Raw genomic sequence first — 26,036 nt, forward strand, 5'->3', positions numbered from 1 at the left:
ATTCGCTCATATGTGTTTTTGTTTCTCGCAAAAAAACAACAACATAAACTCAACCGCGCCTCGGACAGAGCGTGCACGGTGCGTAAAACCGTGCAGCCGCAGCTGCGGCACTTCTCCGCCTCTATGTGTGTGTGTGTGTGTGTGTGCAGCCTGGTGCGCAGTTCAGGCTCCATCACCGGCGGAGCGATACGACCATCTCCTCTCATCTCTGGTTTGTCAAGACGAGGGTGTGTGGCTCAGGCTCACTGTACCTGAGTGAGCGTGTCCGTCACGTAGCATAGAGGCGCAGAGGACCAAACCCGGAGACTGGAGTCTAAATGCGGTGAAATGCACTGTCACATTACTCTCCATCCAACACCAGGCTCCCTGGACTTCCTGCTGCGCTGCTTTTATATCTCATGAAGAATTTCTTTCCCCCCTCCGTGATTATTATTTTTGATGCGCTCCTGTGCACGTCTATGATGAATGTTTTTACCCCGGTGCTCCAGTGTTGTGCGTGAGGTAAGTGACTTCTCCAGAGGTGCGCACCACTTTCTCCCTGCTCTTCCAATAGGGATTTTCTGTTTCTTATGTGACATTTTATAGCTGCTTACTTGGTTTTGTTTCCTTTGGCTGACAATCCCACTTCCTTTTTTTCTTCTTTTTTTTGCAGCTACAGATTTCACAAATTACATCATTTAGATCTGGGACTGTTAGGCTACAATCTCATCACCACATTACAGCAACTGGTGCTGTTGGACTATGATCCCAAATAGGCAGGTCGTGGTGAAATGATGGGCCTCAGCTGCGAATGCATTCTAGAAAGAGTTCAGGCACCAATTGCATGCTTCCAAAATGCACTGTGAAAACTGGGATCCATGCTCCTGAAATGGTGGAAAGACACTGACTGGTGCTGCGTCCAACTGCACTCTGATTGTTGACTTTCACTTTGGTGATTGGTGATTAACCAGCAGTGTAGCTTTAGCTCAGGTGTTGCAGCACTGGTATCATAAAGTTAAAGTGTGCAGCAGCAGCAGCAGCAGCAGTCTGTCATAGTGGAGGTTCCTCTGTAACCTGCTGATGTGCAACTACAAGTAACCTGATACAGTGTTGACACGTTATCCAATAATCCGAGGCTGCAACAACCCAGTGGTTCACAGAGATGACACCGTGCTGCAAACACATCTAACAAGCATCCTAGTGGATTATTATCCAGTATATACTCTATGATGTTACAGAATGTACAGTAGTATGGTGTGAGCTGCATGTTTACCCTGCCTCCCACACACACTGTGACTACAGGCGTGATGAATAAATGATCACACAGACCTACAAAAGCCCCACTGTACTCTCGTAAACAAGTAGTAATACCACAGTTGTAATCCTGTAATCAATAATGGAACAACAATCTCCAAATATCTACTATAGCCACCTTTTTTTGCACCTGCACTCACAGTGAGTTCTCAGTGTCTTCTTCATTAATGTGTTTGCCGTGGTGACACTCTACACAGCTGAGAAGTGCAGCTTCCTTTGCCTATAGAGAAATAGGAAGTATAGAATTTTTGCTCTTACAAAACACAAACATGATTCCATTCCTTTCAATCTGCTGCTGTGTATCCTCGCGCCACATCTGCAAAGATACAGCTGCGATTCGTGTTAGTCTTACCGAAGCTCGCTTGACTTCAGACTGATCATACTGTATTTCAGCGTGTGTGGGAAGTTTCAGTGTTGTTCATGACAACCTTTGTTGTTCCCAGAAGCCTTTGTTTCAAGCCGTGTAATTTGCTTATTGTCAAGATAGTTGTAGCTCACGCTGGTAGGGGAGGAGGACATTTGAACATGTCACTCAAACACTTTTGGACTAGTGACAACCATCTTTACCTCCGAGATCTAAAAGTGTACGTCCGTCACATCTACGCGACTTCAGAGGATATTAACACTTCATTGCATTAATTTCCTGCAGACTTGCTCTAACCGTGATCATAATTGCTGCTACACCCTGACTTTAGAACATGCTTTTTTGTTTGTGTCCTTAAAAGACACACACACAAGTCCCCATAATAATGCAACTGTGTAAACAGACACTGCACATGTTCCCCTCGACAGGCTTCGTATCAGGTTCACACACACACACACACTTGCCTCATGAAATGTTCTAATTCTGGGATCTATGGGATGGTGAGAGGGAGCTCAGATTACTCCAGCTCATGCTCTGTGGTGAGTGAGTGTGTGCGTGTGTCTTAATGATATTTGTACATGCATTTGTTATCTCTTTTTGTGTGTTTGTACCCTGCACTTGTGTTCCTGTTTTATAAACAGGGCTGAAGGATTTGAGGAAAACGTATCTAATTGTGATGTTATTGACAGATATTGCGCTTTGATTTGGGATATTAATATTTAAGTCAGGTTTCTGTTCAATATTCACCATTTTAATTAAATCAAAACACAGCATCATCATGCGATATACGACATATATGATGTTATTTTCATATTGGTATAGAACTATCACAAAAGTAGTACATAAGAATTAGAAATTGTAAAATATAAACTCAACCGTTGTTGTTGTCAACGATCTCTGACTTTAAAATAGAAATGTCATTCATTTAAGGCACAATTTCTGAATAAATTGTGGCCTTTTTTCCCATTTTTAACTGAAAACAATTATTTGTGCGGCCCTTATTGTAGTAATATTGTACTGTACTGTATTGTATTGATCTGTTTTTTGGCTTTTATTTAATCGTTCATCATTGACAAAGTAGTCTGCAGTTCAATCCCTGGCTCCTCACACCTGTAAACCCTGAAATACTATTACTCTATATTGAGCGTGTGTGTCAGAAAGTATGTTGTGAATACGTGTGTGAATGGGATCTAGTTTTTTTTTTTATGTCATTATTTTCTTAAAACTAGAAATAGTATGAATTATAAATATAGCCAGTCCCTCTCGGCCTTGATAAAGCTGTGGCTTGTGTGCTTGTGAAACTCATTGAACACCTCACTAGGTTTCTTTTTTTAGTATATACCTTAAATTGGCCCAAAAAAAATCGACTTTTCACAGACCCGTCGGCCTCCTTCTCTGCACACTGATTGCAGTGGTCCCGCGCACAGATGCTGAGGCTCAGTCTACTGCAGTAAGACTTGAGTAGGAGTTTCAAAGTGACAGTTAAATGTCACGGCACAGCACAAGAACAGACCTTATTCCCCCGAGAACGCAACAGAGAAGGTAACACAGTATAAACTTTGAGAGGAGGCCATAGCAACCATATTCATCCATCCTTCATTGCCACATGTCGTACCCTAACTGTAGCTCTTACTCCAACTCTGACATAATCCTGCATGTGGAGTGGGTGTGTGCCACCTCTATAAGCCTCCCATTGACTAGCATTATGTTCAAACTGCAGACAAAGGGGATTTTTTTTGTATTGTAATTGATCAAATTAAATTTGCATGTACGTTTTATATGAGTTGCCTTGCTAACAACAAAGGCCGACCAATGTTTGTGGCTTGGCTTTCGAACACTGATGCAGAAAAATGACAGGGCGTCATCCTGCCCTCCAAATAATCACCGCTGTCGGTCAGATGAGGAAAACTGAACAACAGAAGAGACTAGTATATTATATCTTGCAATGTTTTGTGCCAACTTTGCAATTAGTGGGATCACACTACGATACGCGATACCAATAATATCACGATACAAGGATTCTGTGATAATCAATATATCGCAGGAAAGAAAACAAAGGTCACCCTAACCCTGTCACTGGTTTCTGAAGGTGACATTCAGTGCCTTGCTAAGAGTGATGCGAACTAAATCTGATTGAAGCAGGCCGAGCATTCACACTGAGAGGCGTGAATGTGAAAGAATGTGATTCTTAATTTTGTCTTAAACTAAGCCAATTCCTGAAAACGATTTGAAAGTATAAACTCTTTCTTTGTCTTTCTGTCTGAGACATGCTAAAGGGAACTCTAACCCCCCCCCCCACGCGGAGGTGGCCAAGTGAGGACTGAGTGTCCTGAGCCAGATGATAACTTGCCAACTGTTGGCTGTAAAGACACAATGTACTCCTCATCCTCCTCTCCGCGGAGTGGGTGGCTCAACAGGCTAACGCAGCAATACGCTGCCCGTCTGCAAAACGGCCCACAGATTTTTCAGGGATGTTATGCTCTTGAAAGTGGACACACGGAACACACCGCGCCTTCCTCGACGCTGTGGTGTGTTTGAACCGCAGGTGCAAACAAATAAATGTTAAATAAAAATACAAAAACTGAGCTCATCATAGGATCGATTTCCTCCTAAATTGAAGAGGAGCCTCATGAGGAAGTTGAGGTCTGCTGTAATAATACAACACACCCAGCCGCCTCTCTCCCAGTCACAAGGCTACACTTATTCACGACTGTGGGGCTTCTTGTGTGTCACATTACTGCCACACTGATCCAATTGTGGGAGCAGTTTTTACATCTTCGTCTTTTCTCCCCAGGGCTGTGCTCAAAAAAGTCCTCATTTGAAAGATTCAATATTGATTCATTAAATCACTGGATTGCTCTTCACACATCTCAGGAGAGTATCACGTGAGACTTGACCACGATAGTGTCATGTGACAAATAACCCCTTTTCAGACACTCAACAGGACAGTTTTGTTCTCCATTCTCACAGCGAAACAACAGAACACCACTGTTGTCTTCTTCTGATTAACAAAGCGGGCATGAATGAAGGCCAAAGCTCTGCTTACAGCGCCTTCTGCTGGACTTTAAGATCCATTTTGTACAATTTGTAGCATCATTAGGTCTATGAAAAATTTCTTCAGAGCTAGCACATATCAAATAGAATTGAACTGCAAATCAAATTTAGTTGTGACCGTATGAATCTTGAAGACTTGAATTGTTTCAAGAAATCGGTTACTTTGTTACGGTACTTACCTACAAAATTCCTGTATGTGTACTTTTTAATTCATATTTCTAGCAACTTTTACTCCATTTCCTCTAACTATCTTTGTTACTCGTTACTACCAAATAAAATCAGAAGAAGAAGAGTTGGTCTGTATCTATATAGAGCTTTTCTAGTCTTGATGAACTGCTTCACACTCCAGTTTTCACCCATTCAGCCATTCACATGCTGCAACATGGGGTTAAGTGTCTTGCTCAAGGACACATACAGGCGAGGCGAGCGAGAAATTGAACCCACGACCTTCCAGTGGAACTCGTCCTTCCACTGAGCTACTATGGCTCAATCATACCTCCTCACTTTTTAATATACTTTTACTTCTAAAACTTAAATACATTTTACATCAGAAAATTACTTTTAAGTGCAGTAAATGTCATAGACTTTAAGACTTAAAAAGTGACTTAAACTACCATGTGTCTGGTAAAGTATCTTTACCAGACACAAGTATCCCTTTTAGGTACGTTATACAAGACTACACTGTATATATACACAGTACTTGTATGTGTGCATAGACGGAGACAGAGCTGTGGGGGAGGAGGTGAAAGTGTGAGCCCATAGGTCGGGCATCTGATACCCTGTCAGAGATTCTGTTGAACACGGTGGAGCAGTTGCAGGAACAGGTGGCTCGACAAACAGTTGCCCTCAGAATTTGCACCACCAATCCCTAATCTGCAAGTGCACAGAGGAAGTGGGGGTGGGGGGCTTTTATCCAGGCTCACGTGCCAAGATAAAACTCCCCACCTCCTTTGTCTCCAAACTTCCCCTCGCCACTCTTCCCTCACAGACGGTGTGGTGGTTCAGTAGTTTGTGGTGATATCTGGGCTTGAGGCAGAAGGAAATATGACCTCGCGACCAACGAAGCAACGCGGGCACTGTGTGCCGCAGGTTTGGAAGGTAAAAGTAAAAGTGGTGGTGTGATTTTATCGTATTTTATCGTTCACTTTCATGTCCTTATTTTGTTTAATGGGTTTGCTCTGTACTCTCGACAGATACATGTGCATGTTTTTGTTCATTTGCTCAGGCACAGTGTCTCGCTAAACCCATTTGAATAAATAATGTCAGTGTTTTTATGGCACCTGTTGTGCGTGGGCTCCAGCTGTTGCTTGTGGTGAGCACTTTGAACAGATGTAAGAGACTGTAAAGGCAACAGGTGTTCAGAGTCTGAAGGCTGTGTTGTTTGTGCGATTGAGCTGGAAGATGAGTAACCCTGTGTGTTTGCCTGTTTCCATGTGAGATTTTTGCCCCCTGGTTAATGGGATGATACATCAAATAGCAACCAGAGGCTGTGAAATGAGTTTCAAAAAAATATCCTCCTGTTATATTGTCGCTACAGTACTGTTATGTAAGAGGTGGAGCATTTCCTGCTTTTAAATAAGTCCCCTCCCTAAAAAGGAACACAGTTTGCAGGACGCTGTGACTTGTGAGATTGAAGTGGTTTGGAAAAATATTGTAAGATAAGATGATCTTGTGCCAGTTCAGTACAGGGAAACCAAAAGTAATAAGAAAGGGTATTAAATGGGAAGCATGCATTATAAATACTCGAAAATATGAAAAATAAAGTGATTATTAAATATTAAAGGGCCTGGGTAAGTCCTTTTAGACGACACGTTCGCACATGCGCACTTTGCATCACCGTAGTTACGCGACGTTTTGTGCTATCAGGAAAAAGTCCAAAGGTTTCTGAGAGCTGAGAAGTTGCGCGTCAAAGCCAACGCGTGGTTATCACGGTAATTTCACTTGTGCTGTTTCAGGAAGCCGGAGAATCGGCGTCTTTGTCGCCAGAGAGGAGAGAGTTGGAAGAACACCTGTACATACTTTCCTTTTTTTGCCTGGTTTTGCACATTGAGAGACAAAGACTCAAACAAATGTTATTGTAAATGTGATTTATGCTGTTCAAATTTCACATTTAACACGCAAAATCTGTTGTACATGTGCAACTGCAGTGTTTTTCTGAGTAAACCTTCTTGTTTTTCTTCTTTTACATGCAGTAAATTGTAAATAACTGCCAGATATTGGAAGTTATTCTGGAAAAATGGGCAAAAGCACTTAGTTACAGGACTTTCTCTGGTCCTTTTATGGTTAAATAAGATAATAATAAGAAATAATCCAGACTGACACTTAGGCATAGGTGTTAAAGGGTTAAAAATTGGACATTTAAATGCACGTTGTACAGTGTTAACAGCTCTTCCTTATACAGGTGGTGGTGCTTTATTCAGATCATATCATGTATTGTAGAATGGCGCTGGGATGAGCTGATGCGATACTAAGTTACTTGTTATTGGTCTCTAATAACCAAAATCAGCGGATTTGATATCAGAAGAAGACAAATGTTGCATCTGATGAGTTAGATAAACCTTAAATATGACGTAAATGCTTTTACTCAACGTGTTCAGGCAGTAAAAGCTGCACAACTGTCCCAGTAACAGAATAGACTCAAAGATTCATACACTATTGGAGGAAATTCACTATTGTATTGGATACAATAAAATAGAATTGAGCCGACACCAATGCAGTAAACTTTGGCCACAAAATATGACTAGGAGGGTTTGACATGCACACTGAACTGGCCCACACGGTTTCCTTGTTACAGGTATTATGTCTCGACCTTCAGATACTGTCAGCGCTTATCAAAACTCAACTCAAATTTGGCAACTACACTTTTAAGGCACAGAGAAGACAGAGCACTTTTATTACTTGAATAGGTTTATGACTTTTGCTTTTATGGCGAGAGAGAGAGAAGCCCGCACTCTCGGCTAAATGCTTATTACACATGATGGAGCTCCACAATTGCCACGAGGCACCGTGACTCTGCTTCTTCTTATAAATGACAAAATAATTGCGGCGCCGTTCATTTGTGGGGTTAATGTGATGGCAACGGACAGGTACAATAAAAAATAGTGTTTAATACGCCCCCGGCTTGTGTTAAAACAACACGAGCTACAAACAGTCATAAATTATAGTTAATCAAAATGTCGGGACATTTAAGTGTTTTATTTAAGGGACAGATTAGGTTTTTTTGAAGTGTGACTACATAAAAACTGACACATAATCAGTGCTGACTGACAGTGCTGTGTCCACACCTGAACACAGGAGTTGTTAACGCACTACGTCTTCCGGCAGTAAGAGTGACGCAAATTTAACAAATGAGGCAACATTATACTGGCAGCTCCTGTGTCCTCACACACACAAAAACGCTGATTTTCTCTATGGACTTTGGTTCGGGGGAGAGTGAGCAGTTAAAAATGTACATTTTTGGTCATAAAAGGCTGTCTAGTGATAAAATAAAGCACCAAACATATTCTCAACATATTGTAGACTTAACATACATAGATTTAATTAGGTAAAGCTTATGTTAACTGGCTAAAAATCTGTATTTCCTTGTGTCTTACTTTCAACTGTCATAATTACTGTCTTACATTATTTATATACCAGCATCCAGTCCCGGGTAGATCTTGACACGTGAATCACTAAACATCATTATATCCCGTTCCCTCACAGAGACGGTCGGCAAGCAGGAGCTGTTGTTGGGGCTCGTTGACATGCATTCCCCCTGAGCTCGGCGACGCCCCCCTCAGTGGTGCGGTGACAGGATGCCAGTGCAGGCGGCCCAGTGGACCGAGTTCCTGTCCTGTCCCATCTGCTACAATGAGTTTGACAGCAGCGGCCACCAGCCCATCAGCCTGGGCTGCTCGCACACGGTGTGTAAGACCTGCCTCCACAAACTGCACCGCAAAGCCTGCCCCTTTGATCAGACGCCCATCAGCACAGATATCGACCTGCTGCCGGTCAACTGCGCCCTCCTACAGCTGGTTGGAGCTCAGGTGAGTCACGGGGTTAAAAGTACTTGTTGTACTCGAATGTCTTGTTTTGTCCACATAACAAAATGATTCATTTTGAATCGTTTCTTTGTTATACGGAGCAAAGAAACGGGAAAATATTCATCACTATCAATTTTCCAGGTTCCAGATGTGCAGCCTGTGAGCCTGACTTGTGCAGCAGAGGTGGAGCACTATGAAGTGTGCAGGCTGTGTGTAGAAGAGCTGGCTCTCTACCTAAAACCTATCAGTGGAGCAAAAGGTAACGTACACTATATGTGAATTTAAGATCTGTGCGAGCGAATTAAGCTTTTATTTGGCTATGCAACTTGAAAACCTCTGTACTCTGTACTCTGCTATTGAAGGAATATTCAACCCTCTGCGGAAGCGGATGAGAGTCATTTTTAGTTGTTTTTTTTGTGCAGCTGCCTCGACCATCATCATCATCATAATCATTTGTTCTTGGCTATTAACATGCTGTCGTCATTCACACATTTGTGGGAAGTTAATTTTAAAATGATGCCATTAAATCCACCTACAAAGCTGGATACTTAGGTTTACTGTACTACCTTTCCATTTGGCTTGGTGGAATCAGTTTATTTTTTGGTTTATTATTTTCAAATCAGCCTAATTAAAAGTGACTTTTAAGCTCCAGAGTTTTACCACAGAGGTCTTTATCACCTCCTGCAGGTGTGGCGGCTCTGAGTCCCAGCGTGCTTAGTCGGCCTATGCAAAGGAAGCTGGTGACTTTGGTGAACTGCCAGCTGGTGGAGGAGGAGGGCCGTGTGCGGGCGGTGAGGGCAGGCCGCTCGCTGGGGGAGCGAACTGTGACCGAGCTCATTCTGCAGCATCAGAACCCGCAGCAGCTCTCTGCCAACCTGTGGGCAGCAGTGAGGGCACGGGGGTGTCAGTTCCTGGGACCTGGTGAGTGTCTCGATTTCCCAATTTGATAATTCCAGATCCAGTGAAGCTAGCTGAAGTCCGGTGTGCTCATGCACCAGATTTTACTTGACTGTTAATCAAGTAAGTTAAAAAAAAAACTGTGCATTTGATGAAAATGGGCTTAAGTCCCGAAGTTTGAATTGAGTTTAAATGCCAGCGTAAATGACTGTGTAGCTGTATCCAACCGATGGATGGAGCTGGCACTGGCGGTGTCCTGTGATGATTACTCATAGGGCAGATTCTGACTGGGAAAATGTTTCTCATCGTGATAACAGAATGAGTTCATTTGAAAGTCTGAGGACACCTGATTCTCGACATGTTGAGAAATGTAAAACACTGTTTGTACTCTACTGTATCTGAATGTGTTTTCTTTGGTTCCTTCCGTACGGCTCCTTCTCCTCCATTTTAACCCCCACCATCCTCTCCTCTTCCTGTCATTCGATCTGTCCCATCATCAAACATCATCTGTTCCTCGTCAGCTATGCAAGAAGATGCGCTGAAGCTGGTTCTACTCGCTCTGGAGGACGGGTCAGCTCTCTCCAGGAAGGTGTTGGTTCTGTTCGTAGTCCAGAAGCTGGAAGCCCGGTTCCCACAGGCCTCCAAAACCAGCATAGGCCATGTGGTGCAGCTCCTCTACAGGGCCTCCTGCTTCAAGGTAATGAACACACAGCAGAGCCTTAAACAATGTTAAATATGTGCACACACATAAAATATTAAATGTTTTTTCTCGTCTTGACAACCTGTCAAAGATCTCTATGTGCGCTATATCTGTCTCAGCTGGCACAGCCATCAGGAGCAACTTGGGGTTGAGTGTCTTGCCAACACGTCGGACGCACAAGTAAGAGCGGGGCTGAGAATCAAACCCACAAGCTTAGAGTTGAAGGAGGACCACCAAAGCTCCACCACTGTGCCGCTGTCACCCACACAAAGAACCTCAGTTTTGCTGTTACAAAACAATTAAAACAAAGAGTGATCCCATTATTAAAGAGTGTGTGCACTTCTGTGGCTGTCATTTGATGACAGACATGGCTGGTCGGGCAGAAATGCCTGCTATCTGCTCGTGACGTAACGGCGGTCTATATTTGCCCCTCGTTGCCCCAGCGTGACTGACAGAGACAGACTGTGCACAGATACGGAGCAAGATAAAAAAGAAAGCGCAGGAATAGAAACCAAACCCCCACCGACAGAGGTTTCCTAGAGGATGGATGGAGGGCAGCGAGAGATTAAACGATTATGAAATCCAATTGTGCGCTGGTGTCTTATGATGATTACTCATAGGGCAGATTCTGAGAAAGGGAAAATCCCTTTATCTGATCTGAGTTTGAGTTTTGTTGGTCTGAAGACACCAAACACAGTCGAAATCTACTACATATGTCTGCATTGTAGTGAGTGATTTCACTTGTCCTGCTCTCAAATCATACTCTCTCCTTTTTTTTTTGTTTCTTTCTGCCCACTCCTGGCTCTCAGGTGACTAAGCGCGACGAGGACTCTTCACTGATGCAGCTGAAGGAAGAGTTCCGTACATACGAGGCTCTCAGGAGGGAACACGACGCCCAGATCGTCCACATCGCCATGGAGGCGGGCCTGCGGATCTCGCCGGAGCAGTGGTCGTCGCTGCTGTACGGCGACCTGGTCCATAAGTCACACATGCAGTCCATCATTGACAAGGTATAATTATATTGAAATGATGAGCATAACGAGCCTCTGGGGAAGAGAAGCACAGGCACTGACTCTCCTCTCTGTGTCTCTCTCTCTCGCTTTAGTTGCAGTCTCCAGAGTCTTTTGCGAAGAGCGTTCAGGAACTGACAATCGTTCTGCAGAGGACGGGAGACCCGGCCAACCTCACCAGCCTCAGACCGCACTTAGAGCTGCTCGCCAACATTGACCACAATCCAGGTACCTCGCTGTGTTAAAACTCATTCAGCTGAATGAATACAAAATGAGTCTCAATGATTAACTCTTGCTTTGTCCACGTTCCACAAAGTCTAATGAGAAAATAGGCAGACAAGGTGGTTATTATGCAAGAAACAGAGATTAGAACCACACTTTCTTCTTTGGTCTTTCACTTTATTAATCAAAGCACTGAAGGGGGGTGTTTGATACCTCTGAGCTGTGAAATACGATGACACTCAAGCATTTCCTTTTTTGAGGTTGCCTTCCAGGCTTATGGATCAATAAAATTGTGATCATCTTAGTTGGTAGTTTGAGGGAATATGCACCAAAGTATTATCCCTAGGTTTACAACTACCTGCCTATTTCAGACCTCGTTATAAGAAGCTCAAACAAACAGACAGCGTTGTTGTTGTTGTTGTTGTTGTGTGCAGATGCCCCAGCACCATCATGGGAGGAGCTGGAGAGTGTGATGCTGGCTGTGAAGCTGGTGGTGCACGGACTGGTGGAATTCATACAGAACTTCAGCAAGAAGAGCCACGACACTCCACAGGTACACTGCGTATTTGCATGGTGGAAAAGATGTTTTTCATAAATATTAGTAATTATATATGCAAAAATATAAATATAAGCTAAAATCTTATTTAAAAAAAATAATTATTTCTTTGGAAATTAATATTTAGTCACCATCAGGACCATTTGCCTCCTATGCAGGAGGAAGTGGACCTGTATGTATGCCAAGTTTGGTCAATCTTTCCAAGGAAAAATGTTAATATCTATTCTCTATTTACAGTGTAAAGTCTCTGCTCATGTATGATTTAGTTTTATGATATTTGCCACCTGTCTATTGTAGCCTGCTGACCCCTCTTGGTTTGGCGTTGACTTGTGTACTATTGTAATGACTTGTAATCATCTGCCAACAGATATTGGAGTCGTCATGGATACAATTCGCTAGTCTTAACACACTAATCGACATCATGACATGAATTCACACTTTTTTTTACTGACCAGTTGCTATGATAAAGTGTTCATCCAAACCCAAATTAAATATGAACTATGGGCTGTATGTACATGTAAATTTACTCCAGTAAAACTCCAGGATTTAGGAGGAACGGAACACGGTTTAACTTTACTCGTAATGTATTGTATCCGTGGGCTTTGCAGCCTCAGGCCAACAGCAAGTATAAGACAAGCATGTGCCGAGACCTTCGTCAACAGGGCGGCTGTCCCCGAGGAACCAACTGCACTTTCGCACACACACAGGATGAGCTGGAGAAGTGAGTGAGCCTTCAGAAAACCTAAAATAAACTCAACTTTCACAGCATTTAAGACACGGGACTCCGCTATATATAAATGCCGCTATAATGTTAGAATACAGTCAGTCTGCTCGTGTTGTTTTGATGTTATGATTTGTTTATGCCTGTAACAGCCTCCCCACCCTCCTTTTTAATTAAATTTTTTATTAATCTACTCACATATTTATTCACAAGAGGTGCTTTGTGATAATAATATCGCAGTATCAATGCGTGCACACACACAGTGCACCATAATCATTCCCTCATTATTGTTCCTTTGCTGTACAGATTTAGACTGAGGAACAAGAAGAGCAGCAGCGTGGGCCGAGCATTTCCGTTGGCACCCGGGGTGATGGGTAAAACGTTCACCATGGAGGGCAGCATTCACACAGATGTGACGGTGGGAGTGGGGTCGGGGCTCAAAGGCACAGTGGAGAATACAACCGCCCTGGCAGAGGGAGTTCCTGGCCTGACTCACCCCCAGCTCATCTCCAGAGGGGCAGACATGATGGAGGAAATGAAGAGAGCTGTGCCAAATGGATCCAGCGGGGCCAACGGGTCTAACGGGACATCTGGCACCAACCGAACCACAGCGGCGTCCACAGAACAGTGAGATTAGTCATGCTTGTGAATTTGCATGCGTGGTTCAGTTTATTTTTTTTCAATAACATTCTCATAAATGAGCCAGTCTATGTTCAGGTTGCCAGCCACATTGTTTACATCTGATCCAAATCTGATTAATTACAGATAGGAAGTGTCTTGCATCTGAATACAACTGTCCTCTCAAATGGCACGCATGAACACAAATACCATTTTGCATGTGTCACCAACTACCACAGAGAAATTGTGATATTTGTGAGACGACTCAGTATTGAAGCAGTAGATAAGATAAGATAAGATGTGGTTTTACTGGAGGCGGTTACTGTGTATTTGTGAGTGAGATTTAGCTCTGGATGACGACACTCTCATCCATTGTTGCATGCATGTGCATGTGTCATTAATCAATTATATTTACTTTTTTTTTATAAGTGTGCAATTACCTGATCACTCCAGAATGAGGGGGGCCATGTCAGACTTGTGTCCGCCAAGGGGAGCCCCTGGCCTGGGTAGCAGAACTCTAGATTGACTGTGAAGATGTGAATGGGAGAGTGAAAGTTTTTTCATCTCTGTGTGTTTAGTAGACACATTCTGTCTACGGTACCTTTAAAGGTCCACTGTCTAATAATTACTGACATTCACGAAAGATCTTACCTTTTATTTTCTAGTCTAATTATGTGCTTATCTTTCTCTTTATATCAGGAAGCCCATCTCTCCTCCCAGGACTCCCATCAGCCACTCCTCAGCATCATCTCCCCTGACCACAGTTGGACAGGGTGATGGTGGTGCTCCCATGCCCAAACATGGTCAGTTCATGCTGCGCGCACCGCATCATTCGCAGGCATCGGAGCTGTTCTATCAGCACTCTGACTATGACACGGCCCATTATCCGCCAACCTGTGAGTCAAGTTCTTCAATAAAAGTTTGCATTTGTTAAAAGTGTCGTCTTGGGGAAAATACTACCTCTTCCTTCTCCTCTCCAGCAGGTTCTTATTATCCATCCACTTTCCACCCTCCTCACAAACCCTGCATGGCTCGCTTCCTCAGATCGTCCAACGTCCCAGAATCCTCTCTGCCACCTTCCATGGGCCCGCCACCGACTTCCTACGCCAATGATCCTCAAACACCACACCCGCCCTCGTCCTCTTCCTCCTCAGTGTACCCACCACACCCGCCTCGAGATCGAATGGGCCCTAGCTTCCATCCGCACCCGGGACAGCCTCAGTACGGACCTCTGGCACCAGCTCACGGGGTCTATGCTCCTCTGTATGACAGCAGAAGAGTATGGAGGCCTCAGGTGAGTCGTCTGTTACTGATCATCAAACTGTGTCCAGGCTGTGGATGGAAAAAAACAAAAATAAAATGAGGACGTTTTATTTTTACGTGATGTTGTCGTCATTGTTTCAAATGTTTTAATGGTGTTTTCACCAGGTTTCTGTCCAACTGTTGGTCCAACCTACTACGTCCTACAGCCCGAAGGCAGTAGGTTTATGCCCGCAGGATTAAGCCCATTGCAGAATTAAAGGAATACTTCACCGATTTGCTTTAAGCTTTATATTACTAAAATAGGGGTAGTATTTTTGAAAAATTGTGCTTCCCAACCTCAGTTGTCAAGAAATATATTCATTCTTTTTTTTGTTACATGCCCACCAGTGGGCATTTAACAGTGACACTGCAACGCTAATTCCGTAGGGGGACGGGACCTCATTCCCAGAATGCAAAAACAGTTAAGCTAAGAGGACCAAGTGTCACTGGTGGACACGTAACAAAGAAAAGAATGAAGATATTTCTCAACTCACTGGAAACTGAGGTTGGGAAGCACAAGTTTAAGTATTCCCTTAAGGGCTGCAAGCTAACGTTAATATTTAGGCTAATGTTAGCTCAAATTTCCATTGACATAAGTGCCCTTAATATCAGTATTTTCATTGTTATCAATAATGTTACACACTCTTGTGCTGCTACATGAACATGACCAAAATGTATATCTAATTTTGAACAAATTAACTCACTAAGTACACCACTGTGATTGTCCATTGTTCGTTGTGTAAGTGTAATTCGCTCAGGGGCCTAATTCTACAGGATTAAACCTACTGCCTACAAGCCTGCAGCTACACCCTTCTCCAAATATGTGGCAAAATGGGTGCATTTTTTGTTAAAATATAATTTTTATTGTTGTTTTTCCAATATGCCTTGTTTTTTAGGATTGGAAAATTGGGGTAATTGAATCCTCTCATTTTTATACCTATTTATATGCCCGCTTATAAATGTGCTGTTTAAAAAAAGAACCACTCACAGAATACGCAGAAAATAGACCAGAAACTCAACTGGGTCACATCCAATGTGACTCACAGCCACCCCTGTAATGTCGCTGTTCCCTCCAGGGTGGCGTGCCCCACACTTTGAGAGTCAAAGTTGCAACTTTATTGATAATCGTGACAATTTTTCCCTTACAGCTGTACCACAGAGAGGATGCCAGGAGTAACTCACTGCCTCCAGAGGTGCTGCATTCCTACCAGCCTCCACTCAGGGAGAGATTCAACTCTCTAGACAGCAACTACTGCTCTGCAGCGGAGCACCGTGCAGCGCTGCACAGGGTATGTGGAACAATGTATATCGCAATAAGCAGCACATCTATAGTCATCTATATTCACATGTTTATTAAAAACTCCACTAACCGGCTTGTACTAGTCTTAAGTTTCTCCCATTTGGTTTAGTGACGTTCTATTTAAAGCGCTCTCATTAAAAGTTACTGAGGTGCTGAGGATAATTTTATTGAAGTTATTTAACTTCTGTTGTTTGTTAATGTCATGGCACATTCTCTTGGGTAACATCCAGCGTGCATTAATTGATGCCAGCCCGTTTTCATACTGAGCACATTTTATTCTCAGCAACATTTACTTTCCTTCACTTTCTCTCGTCTTCTTACACCCACACATCATCACCACCTCTACCTTTGCTGCCAGCCACAGAGCTGCAGTACTGTATGTAAGCTCCAGCCTCCACTGTAATCCTCCCACTTCTCACCCAAATACATCTCTGTCTTCCCCACTCACTTGTCACATCATCGTATACAGAGCGTTTTCCAGTGTGGCTGGTTGTGTGTGTCTGTGTGTGAGCGCACACACCACATTAACTGAGATAGAAATCTTTTAATAAAGTCAACACACTGAACATATGGGCGGGAAGAAGGGTGACAGAATGGAATGGCTGTTAAGGTTTTATGTCTTTAATGTGTCTAAAGCCTGGAGAAATGGCAGGAGTAATAGTAATAGAAATATGTAATCTACAAAGTATGTACAGTTCACCATATTGCGGTAAGACGTCTATATTTTAAGAGTTTACGTGCTTATACTATGACACTATGTCACACAGGTGTTTTTATTGTTTCCACCCTCATATCCTCCCAGGGAGTCATTCGGCTGTTTTAATATCTTTCCACAGAAAAAAAAGAGAAAATAGAGACAACTAAAATAGGGCTGCAATTTACAGTTATTTTCATAATCGATTTATTTTCTTGATTGATCGATTGATTTATAGTTTGGTCCACAAGATGTCAAAAAAATTTCAAAAGATGTTGATCTGGTTTTTTACCCAAATCTGGAAATGATGATGTTCTGAAATGTCTTATTTATTATTCAGTTTTAACAATTTCTTTGTTTTGGAGCCAAGAAACCAGTAAGAAATCACATTTAAGAAGCAGAAAATTTGGAAAACGTGTTGTAATTATTAAAATAAAAAAAAGAATAGCACTCAAAACAATGAATTGATAATCAAAATAGTTGCCAATTCATTCATTAAACTAAAACATTTGTATACATTTATGCCAGTTGTCACGTACTGTACGGTACAAACTAATATTTGCATTATTGTCAATTAACACATCATGAAAAAATTATGATAATAAATTTGTTTTCTCTTCTCCCTTCTTATCTTTTTTCTTTCTTTGCCCTGCTCAGGATTACGGTCGTGTTCCTCTAGGCTACGAGGATCTGTTCAGGAGGAAGCAGGAACAGTGGGCGCACCATCATCATCATCACCATCACAACACCACCAGACCCTCGCAGTCCTCCCCCATCTTCACCATTGATTTTGGATCCGAGGTAGAACGGCAGCTAACATACATACTGTACACCCTCAAACAAACAAACAGCATTTTAAAGAGATTTCATGTGCTTAATAATACAATTCAAAATTCACCATGACCACTTCATTACGTCCGTCACCGCAGCCTCCTGAAACTGTGAGGGAATCGATCCTTTACGCATTTTATAGTTTATGAAACATGTTGGATTTAATTCCAACTATTCCAAAAACCTTGCATTTCAACTGTGTCCAATGCTATTTAAGTGGGAGATAGTTGCTTAGCAACTGTGGAGGAAGATATCGTAGCAGTGCACAATTGTGGCATGTGTGCAGAAGTGGGTGAGTGTGAGAGAGAGTGAGAGAGGAAGCGAGAGGACAGACTTAAACAAGCAGTGACTCAGGCTTTCACATGAGTGAAGCTTTGTTCTACACAATGTTAGACATGTTTTTCCAAATGATGTCCACTTTTTAAAATGATGTTCTTATTAAAACAAACAACAGGGCCAAGAAGTGTTGAAGTATCATTCGAATGCTGACGCACAAACAAACAACAAAACCTTATAATAACAATAATAATAATGAACTTTATTTGTATAGCTCCTTTCATACAAGGGTTGCTGCTCAATGTGCTTCACAAGAAAACAAAATGTAAAAGGCAAATACAAAAATAAAACACAATAAATATAAGGAATGAAAAGGACAAGTCTGAACTGTTTTAACTTTGAAATAAAAAACAAAGGATGCAAATAAAACAGTAAAATACAACACAGGGTGGAATAAAATAGGAAAAGGCTTAGAGACAAGAGTTTAAAGCCCTGTTTTAACTTTAAAAATAAGCTAAAAATGCAAATAGAACGCAACACAGGGTTGAACAAAACACCTTATGTGTAACTCATTTAATCAATTGTGACATTGCGTCCATTTATGTAGGGTTAGGTCTGAGCCAGAGACGATGATTGGTTGAGTTGAGTTAGTTCACAGAGGTAAGCAGTAGGTGGCACTGAAGACCTTGTCACCACGGTGTTGTAAGATAAAGAGTGCACCAGTGGCGTTTTGTTGCAGCTACGATTTGTTATTGTAGTGATTTCTGCTTTGTGCTCTAAGTGGAGGAGTGTTGTTGTGACACATTCCTCCTCTCGCGCCCACTGTATCTATCATTTTCTCTCTGTTCAGGGAACAACTCACATGATTGTTATGTTAATGACCCCAAGGTGCCACCAAGGGTTTATAAACCTGGGGACAGAAAAATCTGAACTGAAGAAACCTTTTGGATGAGAAGTGAAAAGTCTTAGGCAACTGGACGTTCACAGACCATCATGGCCTTTTGGCAGTCTGGATGTAGCAACACAACTCCCCACACACAGGATGACATTTTGACAATTTTCAAACACTGCCTCTGTTTCAGCATCTGGAGAGCAGCGGAGGTCAGTGTGTCGGCTGCAGGTTCAGAGGCGAGGAAAGCTTAGCGCACTACTCCCCGTGGTCCTGTGGAAGCATCGGCCCCTGCCTCAGTCCCTTTGAGTCCGAAACACTCACGCATACTTCTACCCACTCCTGCGCCGAGCACTCGGTGAGACACACACTCCTGAAGTATCCCCGTCTGTGCCAGTGTTTGGATTTCTGCTCTTTTTGCGAAACAGCGTCCATGTTCTTCCTCATGCAGGAGTTGGACAGTAACGGCGGCAGAGGAGGAGGCGGCGGCAGCGGCGGCGTTGGCAGTAGTAGTGTTGGGAAGCGGTGGCTGCATTCGCTCGACCACTACCGCCGCATGAAAGACGAGGATCCGATCATTCCCTTCAGTGAGGGGCCCATTATCTCCAAGTGGGGCGCTATATCCAGGGCGTCACGCACGGGCTACCACACCACTGACCCGGTCCAAGCCACTGCCTGCCAGAGAAGTGCCAGCACCACACCCATCAACTTTAAAGGTAAGGACGCATAAAAGTAGGACTCCACAATATACTAATAATGTATTATCATATCAACATCAATATGCGCAAAAGATATGTGCTGCTTGAACTACAATAAATCTAGATTGCCAAGACCTTAAAGCCATACAACCTTTTTTAAGTACATTACTTTTAACCCCTTTCAAACTGTAACACAAATTACTTGAAGAGAGTTTGTCAGACAATTGCAGTGAGAGAGATTACATTTGGATTTGGATTATGTTTACATTTAAACCTTCGGTTACCATCCTACCAACAGGATTTGGTAGCGTACTTATCATTACCATAACTCCTAGACCGTTTGTCATATCTAGAAAATTCAAAAACTACCAGAAAGCAGCCCTATTGTCATTATACTAAACATCTGGGGAACGACTGTCCAATCACAGACAATAATCACCAGTGCACGTTTTCAATGTCAAATTTACAGCCATAGAATCCAATCCATACATGTTTTTAGGGAGCGGTCTGGTTCTTTGTTAGCCGTAAAGCAAAAAAAGACATCAACACTACATACTGTAATATGAGTCTGTGCAATTAATTGCAACGATTATGCCCCAAATGAGTTCAAAAACAAAATAATCAAAACAAACACTTATTACAAAACGGGGGCTTTTATTCTGAAAATAACACTTTTAACGTCGTTAACGGTGTCTGACATCCTGTCCCGCCAGATAGAACACACTCATTCAGATTTAATCAAGCACCGTGAGTTATACATTGTGAGATATATATACATTATACAATAATTTATAGTTATTTTAAGGTAAATTTAAAAGGTTCTTTTAATATTCATGTTCAAAGCCACTTTTATATGTGCAATAAATTCAATTTGTTTCAAGTTCAAGTCAATGACCATCATGAGGATTATTATTTTTTCCATTTCGAGCACCCTGACTTCAATATTTATTCATTTATCGCGAGTCATCAAAGCAAAATTCAAGTTTTCCCTAATATCATGAGAAAAGGGCCTCAATTTTAACTGCATGAAAATTGTGCTTCCAACATCATGTGTACAATACAATGCTTAAATCTTTTGTCCGTCACAGATTACAACCCACACTTGGATCACAGTGACTTCAGGTGGAGCTCCAGAGGATCCGACTCCTCCAGTCACTCCAGTTTCCTAGAGAGGTGCGTTGCATCTGTTCCTACAGTAGTCGTTTACTGTTCGGTCTCACGCGTTGTTGAGCTTACATTGTTGAATATTGTATGCTCCGTATAGAGTCATATATCTGATTTGCACTCACTCCCACTCTCTCTCATCCCTCCCCTATCTCATTGTGCAGCAGTCATTTCCTCTTAGTGGTCAGACTAAAAATAGCACCACTAGCTGGTGGGTAAAAAAAAAGAATACACTGGGCGGCCAGGAGAGGAGTCAGGAAAGTCATCTGCTCTGACGTATCTGTTGTTAACGTATTTGCTGTCACACTTTTTAATCACCACGTTGGTTGTCAATATTGTAGTGACACGTTTGCACCGACTACCACGCCATTAATGCATATTATCGTCATTTGCGTAATATCCTTGTTCCTTTTTTATGACATAAATATTGTATTTTTTGTTTCACAAACTGGCTCATAAGACTACATTTGTGTGGTTGTGTATTTGTGTTTTCAGTGAGCAGCTTTGTGCATCAGAGCTTCACGGCCGTCGCACTTCCATAAGCGGCGGAGAGAAAGCTGTCTCTGATCTGAAAGCCCATCAGACCACCTACATCCAGGATCAGGATCGGGTCGAGAGCCAATCCGACCCAGACCGAGACATTGAGCTCGAGCTGTGCGCTCTGGACATGGAGGATTCAGACCACCAGGAGATCAAACCTCAGGTCTGTGTATGTTGATCGTGTCCCTTCAAGCTTTATTTGGACATTTTAGATCAAAGATTTGTGTAAACGCATAACATTCAAGTGCAAACTAAGCTCTCATTCATCTCCCTATCTCATCATCTTTGCCTTCCAGGAGCTTTTAGACCTGGTTACTCCACAGTCTCAGGATTCTTCCCGCCTCCTTCCACCTCCCTGCTCCTCCCCCCTCCTCTCATCCCCGGTAGAGGAGCATCCTCAAACAGAGGGCCCTTTGACAGAGAAGATGGATGCTCATCTGCTGAAAAAGATGGCTTTCAGGTGAGTCACCATGGCAACCACTGCCTCACAGGATGTCTCTAAGACTGTGGTTAATACGAAGGCGAATCGGGCTTTTTCTGGCAGGCAGACTGTCGGCATTGTTAATTGCAAGTGACCAAATTAGATTTGTGTGTTCAGGCATAACCAGCCTGTTTGTATGGGTTGCTCTGGTAACGATACAGGTCTGCCCGTGTTTTGTGGTAGAGCACTCTCTAAACAATTGTGCAGTAAAATCACTGGCACTGGGTTTTTCCTGTGCGACTGGTGCTCTGTACATATCTTACAATATCCGTGCTGCAGTCACAGTGAGTGGTGTGACACTCCCATTTCTGATTTTGATGTCTTTGTTGTGTTACATTAAGAATTCATTTTTTGCATTTAGACAGAGACACGTGCAGAAATCTCATTTCAAACCAGATAAAAATCTATATAAAATCTAGATTTTCAAAACTGATCTAAAAAATATGTAATCTGGATGTCACCCTCAAGTGGGCCATGTTATTAATAATATAAATATGGCCCGAATATCTTATAATACAAATGTTGGAAACCTTTGGTAAAGATATGGCAAATGTAATACTGGCTAATTTGTATGTGAGCTTACAAGTGACCCACATGTTGCGCTTTTCAACTACCAAGTTCCAACACGGCTCGACTCGGCACGTTTTGTTTTGCTTTTCCATTAGTGATACCTGGTATTTTTTTTTTTTAGTAACTGCTCTTGTTGGTTGGTCAGAGTGTCAGCACTGGATTTAGGAAGAGTCGTGAGCACGACATCCGACACAAGAATCAAACAGAGCAATGCTGGACTGTAGATCAGTTAAAAAGACTTTAAAAATCCCCAAAACATCCATTAATCTCCAAAATACAGCAAGGAAAACAACCCGTTTTGCCGTATTTCAGTTCAGTGACTGTGTCGGACGGAGTCTGTGCTCTGCGGTCATGCAGGAAGTACTGAACAATTCTGTGAACAAATCTTTTTAATTAACTGAGTCTAATGTATGCTTGTTTGTATGTGTCACGTATAAAGCGACGCCACGGCACTTTCATGCAGCAGTGCTTTGATGACACCACCCACATTTGGGAGGTACTATGAAGTACTGGAAAACGAAACAAACCGCGGCACGTCGTGCCAGTACTGGATAGTGGAAAAGCACCAATATAATGCAACACATTTAACCTGAGAATTCAGTTTATTCTGGCTCACTTTTGGCTGACATGGAGATTCAGTGGCCCAGATCTGGCAAACAGGAGCAGACTCCCCAAATGCCATGATTCCACATGAAAGTGACAGGTATGATGAGCTGATTGGTTGTGTACAGGAGATTTGCACATACTAATGTTTCCCTCTTTTTCCCCCCACCCCACTTTTCTGTTTTCCAGAAAGTCCCTGTCCCCTGGAGGCTTGGTCTCAGGGGGTCTGGGCGTCGGTAAGCTGGTGCTGCGGACTGGACCGCCTCAACTGGGGGACACTTCCACCCGGGCTTGTCCAGAGACCCACGGAACAGAGATGCTGCTCAATGGAAGCTAATGTGGACACCGAGTCAGACAATGACCCGTGTCGTGCTGAGGCGGAGCTTCTTGTCCACAACTTGATCCTTTTTTTAAAGGGAATATGATTTTAATTCCAGCCTTCATATATGTCAATCATATGCCTAGGTAAAACTTGACTAGATAATGGCTGAACAGTCAGACCACAAGTGGCAAGAGAAAACATACACACACACTCCTTGCTGCCGAGTGGTGATTTTCTCTTTAAAATTCCAGAGAATTGACTAATAAATGCCACTGTAAATGCCTCGTAAATACATACATTAATCCACCTGTATTATAGATGATGAACTTGTCCATATTTGTAGTTTACAAACCATGGCCATGTTTATCATCTCCACCGCATTATTAGTGTCGTCCTCCTGACTCCATGCAGCTGATGGCATTAGACTAAGTAAAGGTTTCTTCAACCGTGTTATTTTTGTAAGTTTACTGTAGGATTCCGCTGATAATGAATCATTTCTAACGCATTTATAATCAAGCCCCTCCTAGCTGTCCCCAATAACAAAAAAAAACAACTTTATACAAACTTTGTATTTATTACAGCTGAACAGCTACAATATTTTCAAATTGAAATAGCAAATTTTAACAATGCAATCCGTAAATACTCGCGCAAAGGCAGTAATTTAGGTATATGTATGTTATTCAGCACTGATAATTCATTATTCATCCTTGCATTAACAATAGAGCAGTTAGTACTATATCAGTATCTCCTATTAACTATGTAACAAAGTGAATATTTAACTGTGGCTTGACTTAATAATAGCACTTATTTATTTTTTCCCCCAAAATTATAAAGCCCTCTTTTTTTTAATAATAATATAAAACAATTGCTCTCTTCTGTATTTCTGTCTCTTTAAATGTCACAGATTGGTCAGACCCCATGGTTTTGTGTCACTGCTGAACACATTTTTTTGTAAGCGTTTCGTCAAAGAATAGCGATTGTCACACTCAGATTATAACACTGATAACACAATTTCAAAGGCCGCTCAATCCCCCCAATAAAAATAGAAGAAAACCTTACAGACAACAGAGGTTTTCACTGTGCTGACAACACAGCCTCAGTCTTTTATAAGTCATATGATCTTTTAAACGTTGACCTCTGAATTCCCTTGACTGTCACAAGACCACAGAGAACAGTGACACAGTCATGGACTGGATTTGTTAACGATCTTTCATCACTCAAGGTCACAACGGGTGAGGGTTGTTGGTTTTTTTATAATCCATAATATGATTACCCTCGATATACTCTTTTAATTGACTCATCCTGCAAAAACCTTAGGGATGCAGCTGTGAAAAGACTTATCGATTACTGGATTAGTCACCGGCGATGTGTCAGTACGAGGATTCCTCTCGTTGCTTTGCTCCACGTGACAAAAAAAACAACAGTTTAAACTCAATTTTTTCAAGTCCGTGAACAAATAGATAATCATAATCAACATTTTTTTTTTACATTTTCTGACATCTTGTGGACCAAACGCCTAATTGATTAGTCGAGGATATAGAATCAGTTTTTATTTATTATCAATTATTGTTAGTTGCAATGCAAGTGGAGCAAATTTGTCATTCACACATGCAAAACAGTGGCCTTTCTCTCCTTATTGTTGTATTCAACTCAACATGCAGTGACATAATATGTCCACTGACAGACACACCTGTCTTATTTCAAAGGTGTCGCCTGAAACACAACAATGATCTCAGAAACTGAACACATACACATTTAAAGTATGACACATTTTCTGCACAATTTTAAAAGCCTACAAACCACTTCCTGTGTGTTCGTGCTATATTTTATTTTGAAACGTTTTGTCTTGTTTTATGCGTTGCGCTAACTTCTGTGAAGTTGTCTGTCGGGCGGTGTTTTTTTTTTGCATCAGGACATTTTGTTACTGTTTCAGTTCACAGCAGAGAGAGAGAGAGAGAGAATTTCTGATGACCTTGTCTAATGTTTTTCTACATTTGCTTCTCATCAGATGTGCTGTGGTCAGTGCACTGTAAGCCACCAAAGTCTAACTCACTGTAATTCTATGTGCAGTATAGTGTAGGTGATTTCCACACAGACCAGCCTTGCCTCACTCACTTTTATAGACATGAGGGGCATCTCGTTGTGTGCGGATTAATCGTAATGCCTTTCGCATGACATATCAAGCCACCTATACATTTCGAGTCATGGAGGCTTCACTGAGTTTGTTTACACTTTGTTTACACCTGTTCTAAATCTTATGAGATGTTGCGTGAGAATGACTTTACTGTTCCCGTCTCTTAATCAGATACTATGTCCGTCCCCTCTAGTTATAACTTAAATTCCATTTTTAAAGGATGGCTGGGCGTTTTTTTTTTTTTTTGAGTTACCAAAATGAACCCTCTTTTGGGGTTTTCTGTCTTATCTTCCAAAGTGAAAAAAAAAAAAACGGGGCTGAACAATTCAATGTGGCTTGATGTTGACGTCCCACGTTAAAAAGGCGAAATGGAAGGAGTTCATGAAGTTTGCCTCAGCTTCCCGCTCTCACCCACCCTCCCTACGTTTGTTTACAACTTCACCCTTTGAGGTCGTGTAAAGTGCCATGTTATGTACAGTACAGTACAATCAATCCCTGAGGTTTTCCTAAAAAAGATTTTCATATTCCTCAGCTGAACACTCTGAGGCAGAGAGAGAGAGGGAGAGGCTCTGTAGAAGTTGAGGAAGATGCCTCTCTTCTCTTGTAGTTCTGCTTTCTTCCATTGGAGGAGGCTAGATCCTTTGTCTGTCTGAAAAGCTCAGGGAAGACTTAAGTTGCTCAGATCGTGCTTTGGCTTTTTTCTATATTATTCAGTGGCAGTGTGTGGTTAAAAGTGTTACCACTGATTATCACCTGTTTTTTTGTCTTTGCCTGT

The 26,036-nt window shown here is 42.2% G+C and overlaps 1 protein-coding gene across 3 annotated transcripts; it reads left to right on the forward strand.

Moving 5' to 3' along the window:
* On the forward strand, positions 1-25,583 carry rc3h2 (ring finger and CCCH-type domains 2). 3 transcript variants are annotated; one of them, XM_044012141.1, is made up of 20 exons: positions 1-501; positions 8,414-8,736; positions 8,875-8,992; positions 9,421-9,654; positions 10,152-10,327; positions 11,140-11,340; positions 11,436-11,568; positions 11,997-12,115; positions 12,727-12,839; positions 13,146-13,466; positions 14,157-14,353; positions 14,438-14,751; positions 15,908-16,048; positions 17,411-17,554; positions 18,943-19,107; positions 19,201-19,465; positions 20,536-20,620; positions 21,107-21,314; positions 21,448-21,611; positions 22,995-25,583. In XM_044012141.1, the coding sequence occupies exons 2-20, from the start codon at positions 8,506-8,508 to the stop codon at positions 23,140-23,142; spliced, it is 3,477 nt and encodes a 1,158-aa protein (XP_043868076.1). In that variant the 5' UTR covers positions 1-501; positions 8,414-8,505; the 3' UTR covers positions 23,143-25,583. The 3 variants fall into 3 exon arrangements, with proteins under 3 accessions (XP_043868076.1, XP_043868078.1, XP_043868077.1); XM_044012143.1 differs by having other exon boundaries at positions 14,441-14,751; XM_044012142.1 differs by lacking the exon at positions 1-501 and adding an exon at positions 5,319-5,809.
* Positions 25,584-26,036: the final 453 nt, after the last annotated feature.

Source organism: Solea senegalensis, linkage group LG21, assembly GCF_019176455.1.
Source record: "Solea senegalensis isolate Sse05_10M linkage group LG21, IFAPA_SoseM_1, whole genome shotgun sequence".
Classification (NCBI taxonomy): Eukaryota; Metazoa; Chordata; class Actinopteri; order Pleuronectiformes; family Soleidae; genus Solea; species Solea senegalensis.

Excerpts from the sequence above, each read along its gene's own strand:
- rc3h2 (XM_044012141.1), top strand. The coding sequence starts at position 8,506 with ATGCCAGTGCAGGCGGCCCAGTGGACCGAGTTCCTGTCCTGTCCCATC. Across the intron at positions 11,341-11,435 it reads TGCAGTCCATCATTGACAAG|TTGCAGTCTCCAGAGTCTTT; the intron begins GTATAATTATAT and ends CTCTCGCTTTAG. Across the intron at positions 16,049-17,410 it reads ACCGTGCAGCGCTGCACAGG|GATTACGGTCGTGTTCCTCT; the intron begins GTATGTGGAACA and ends TGCCCTGCTCAG.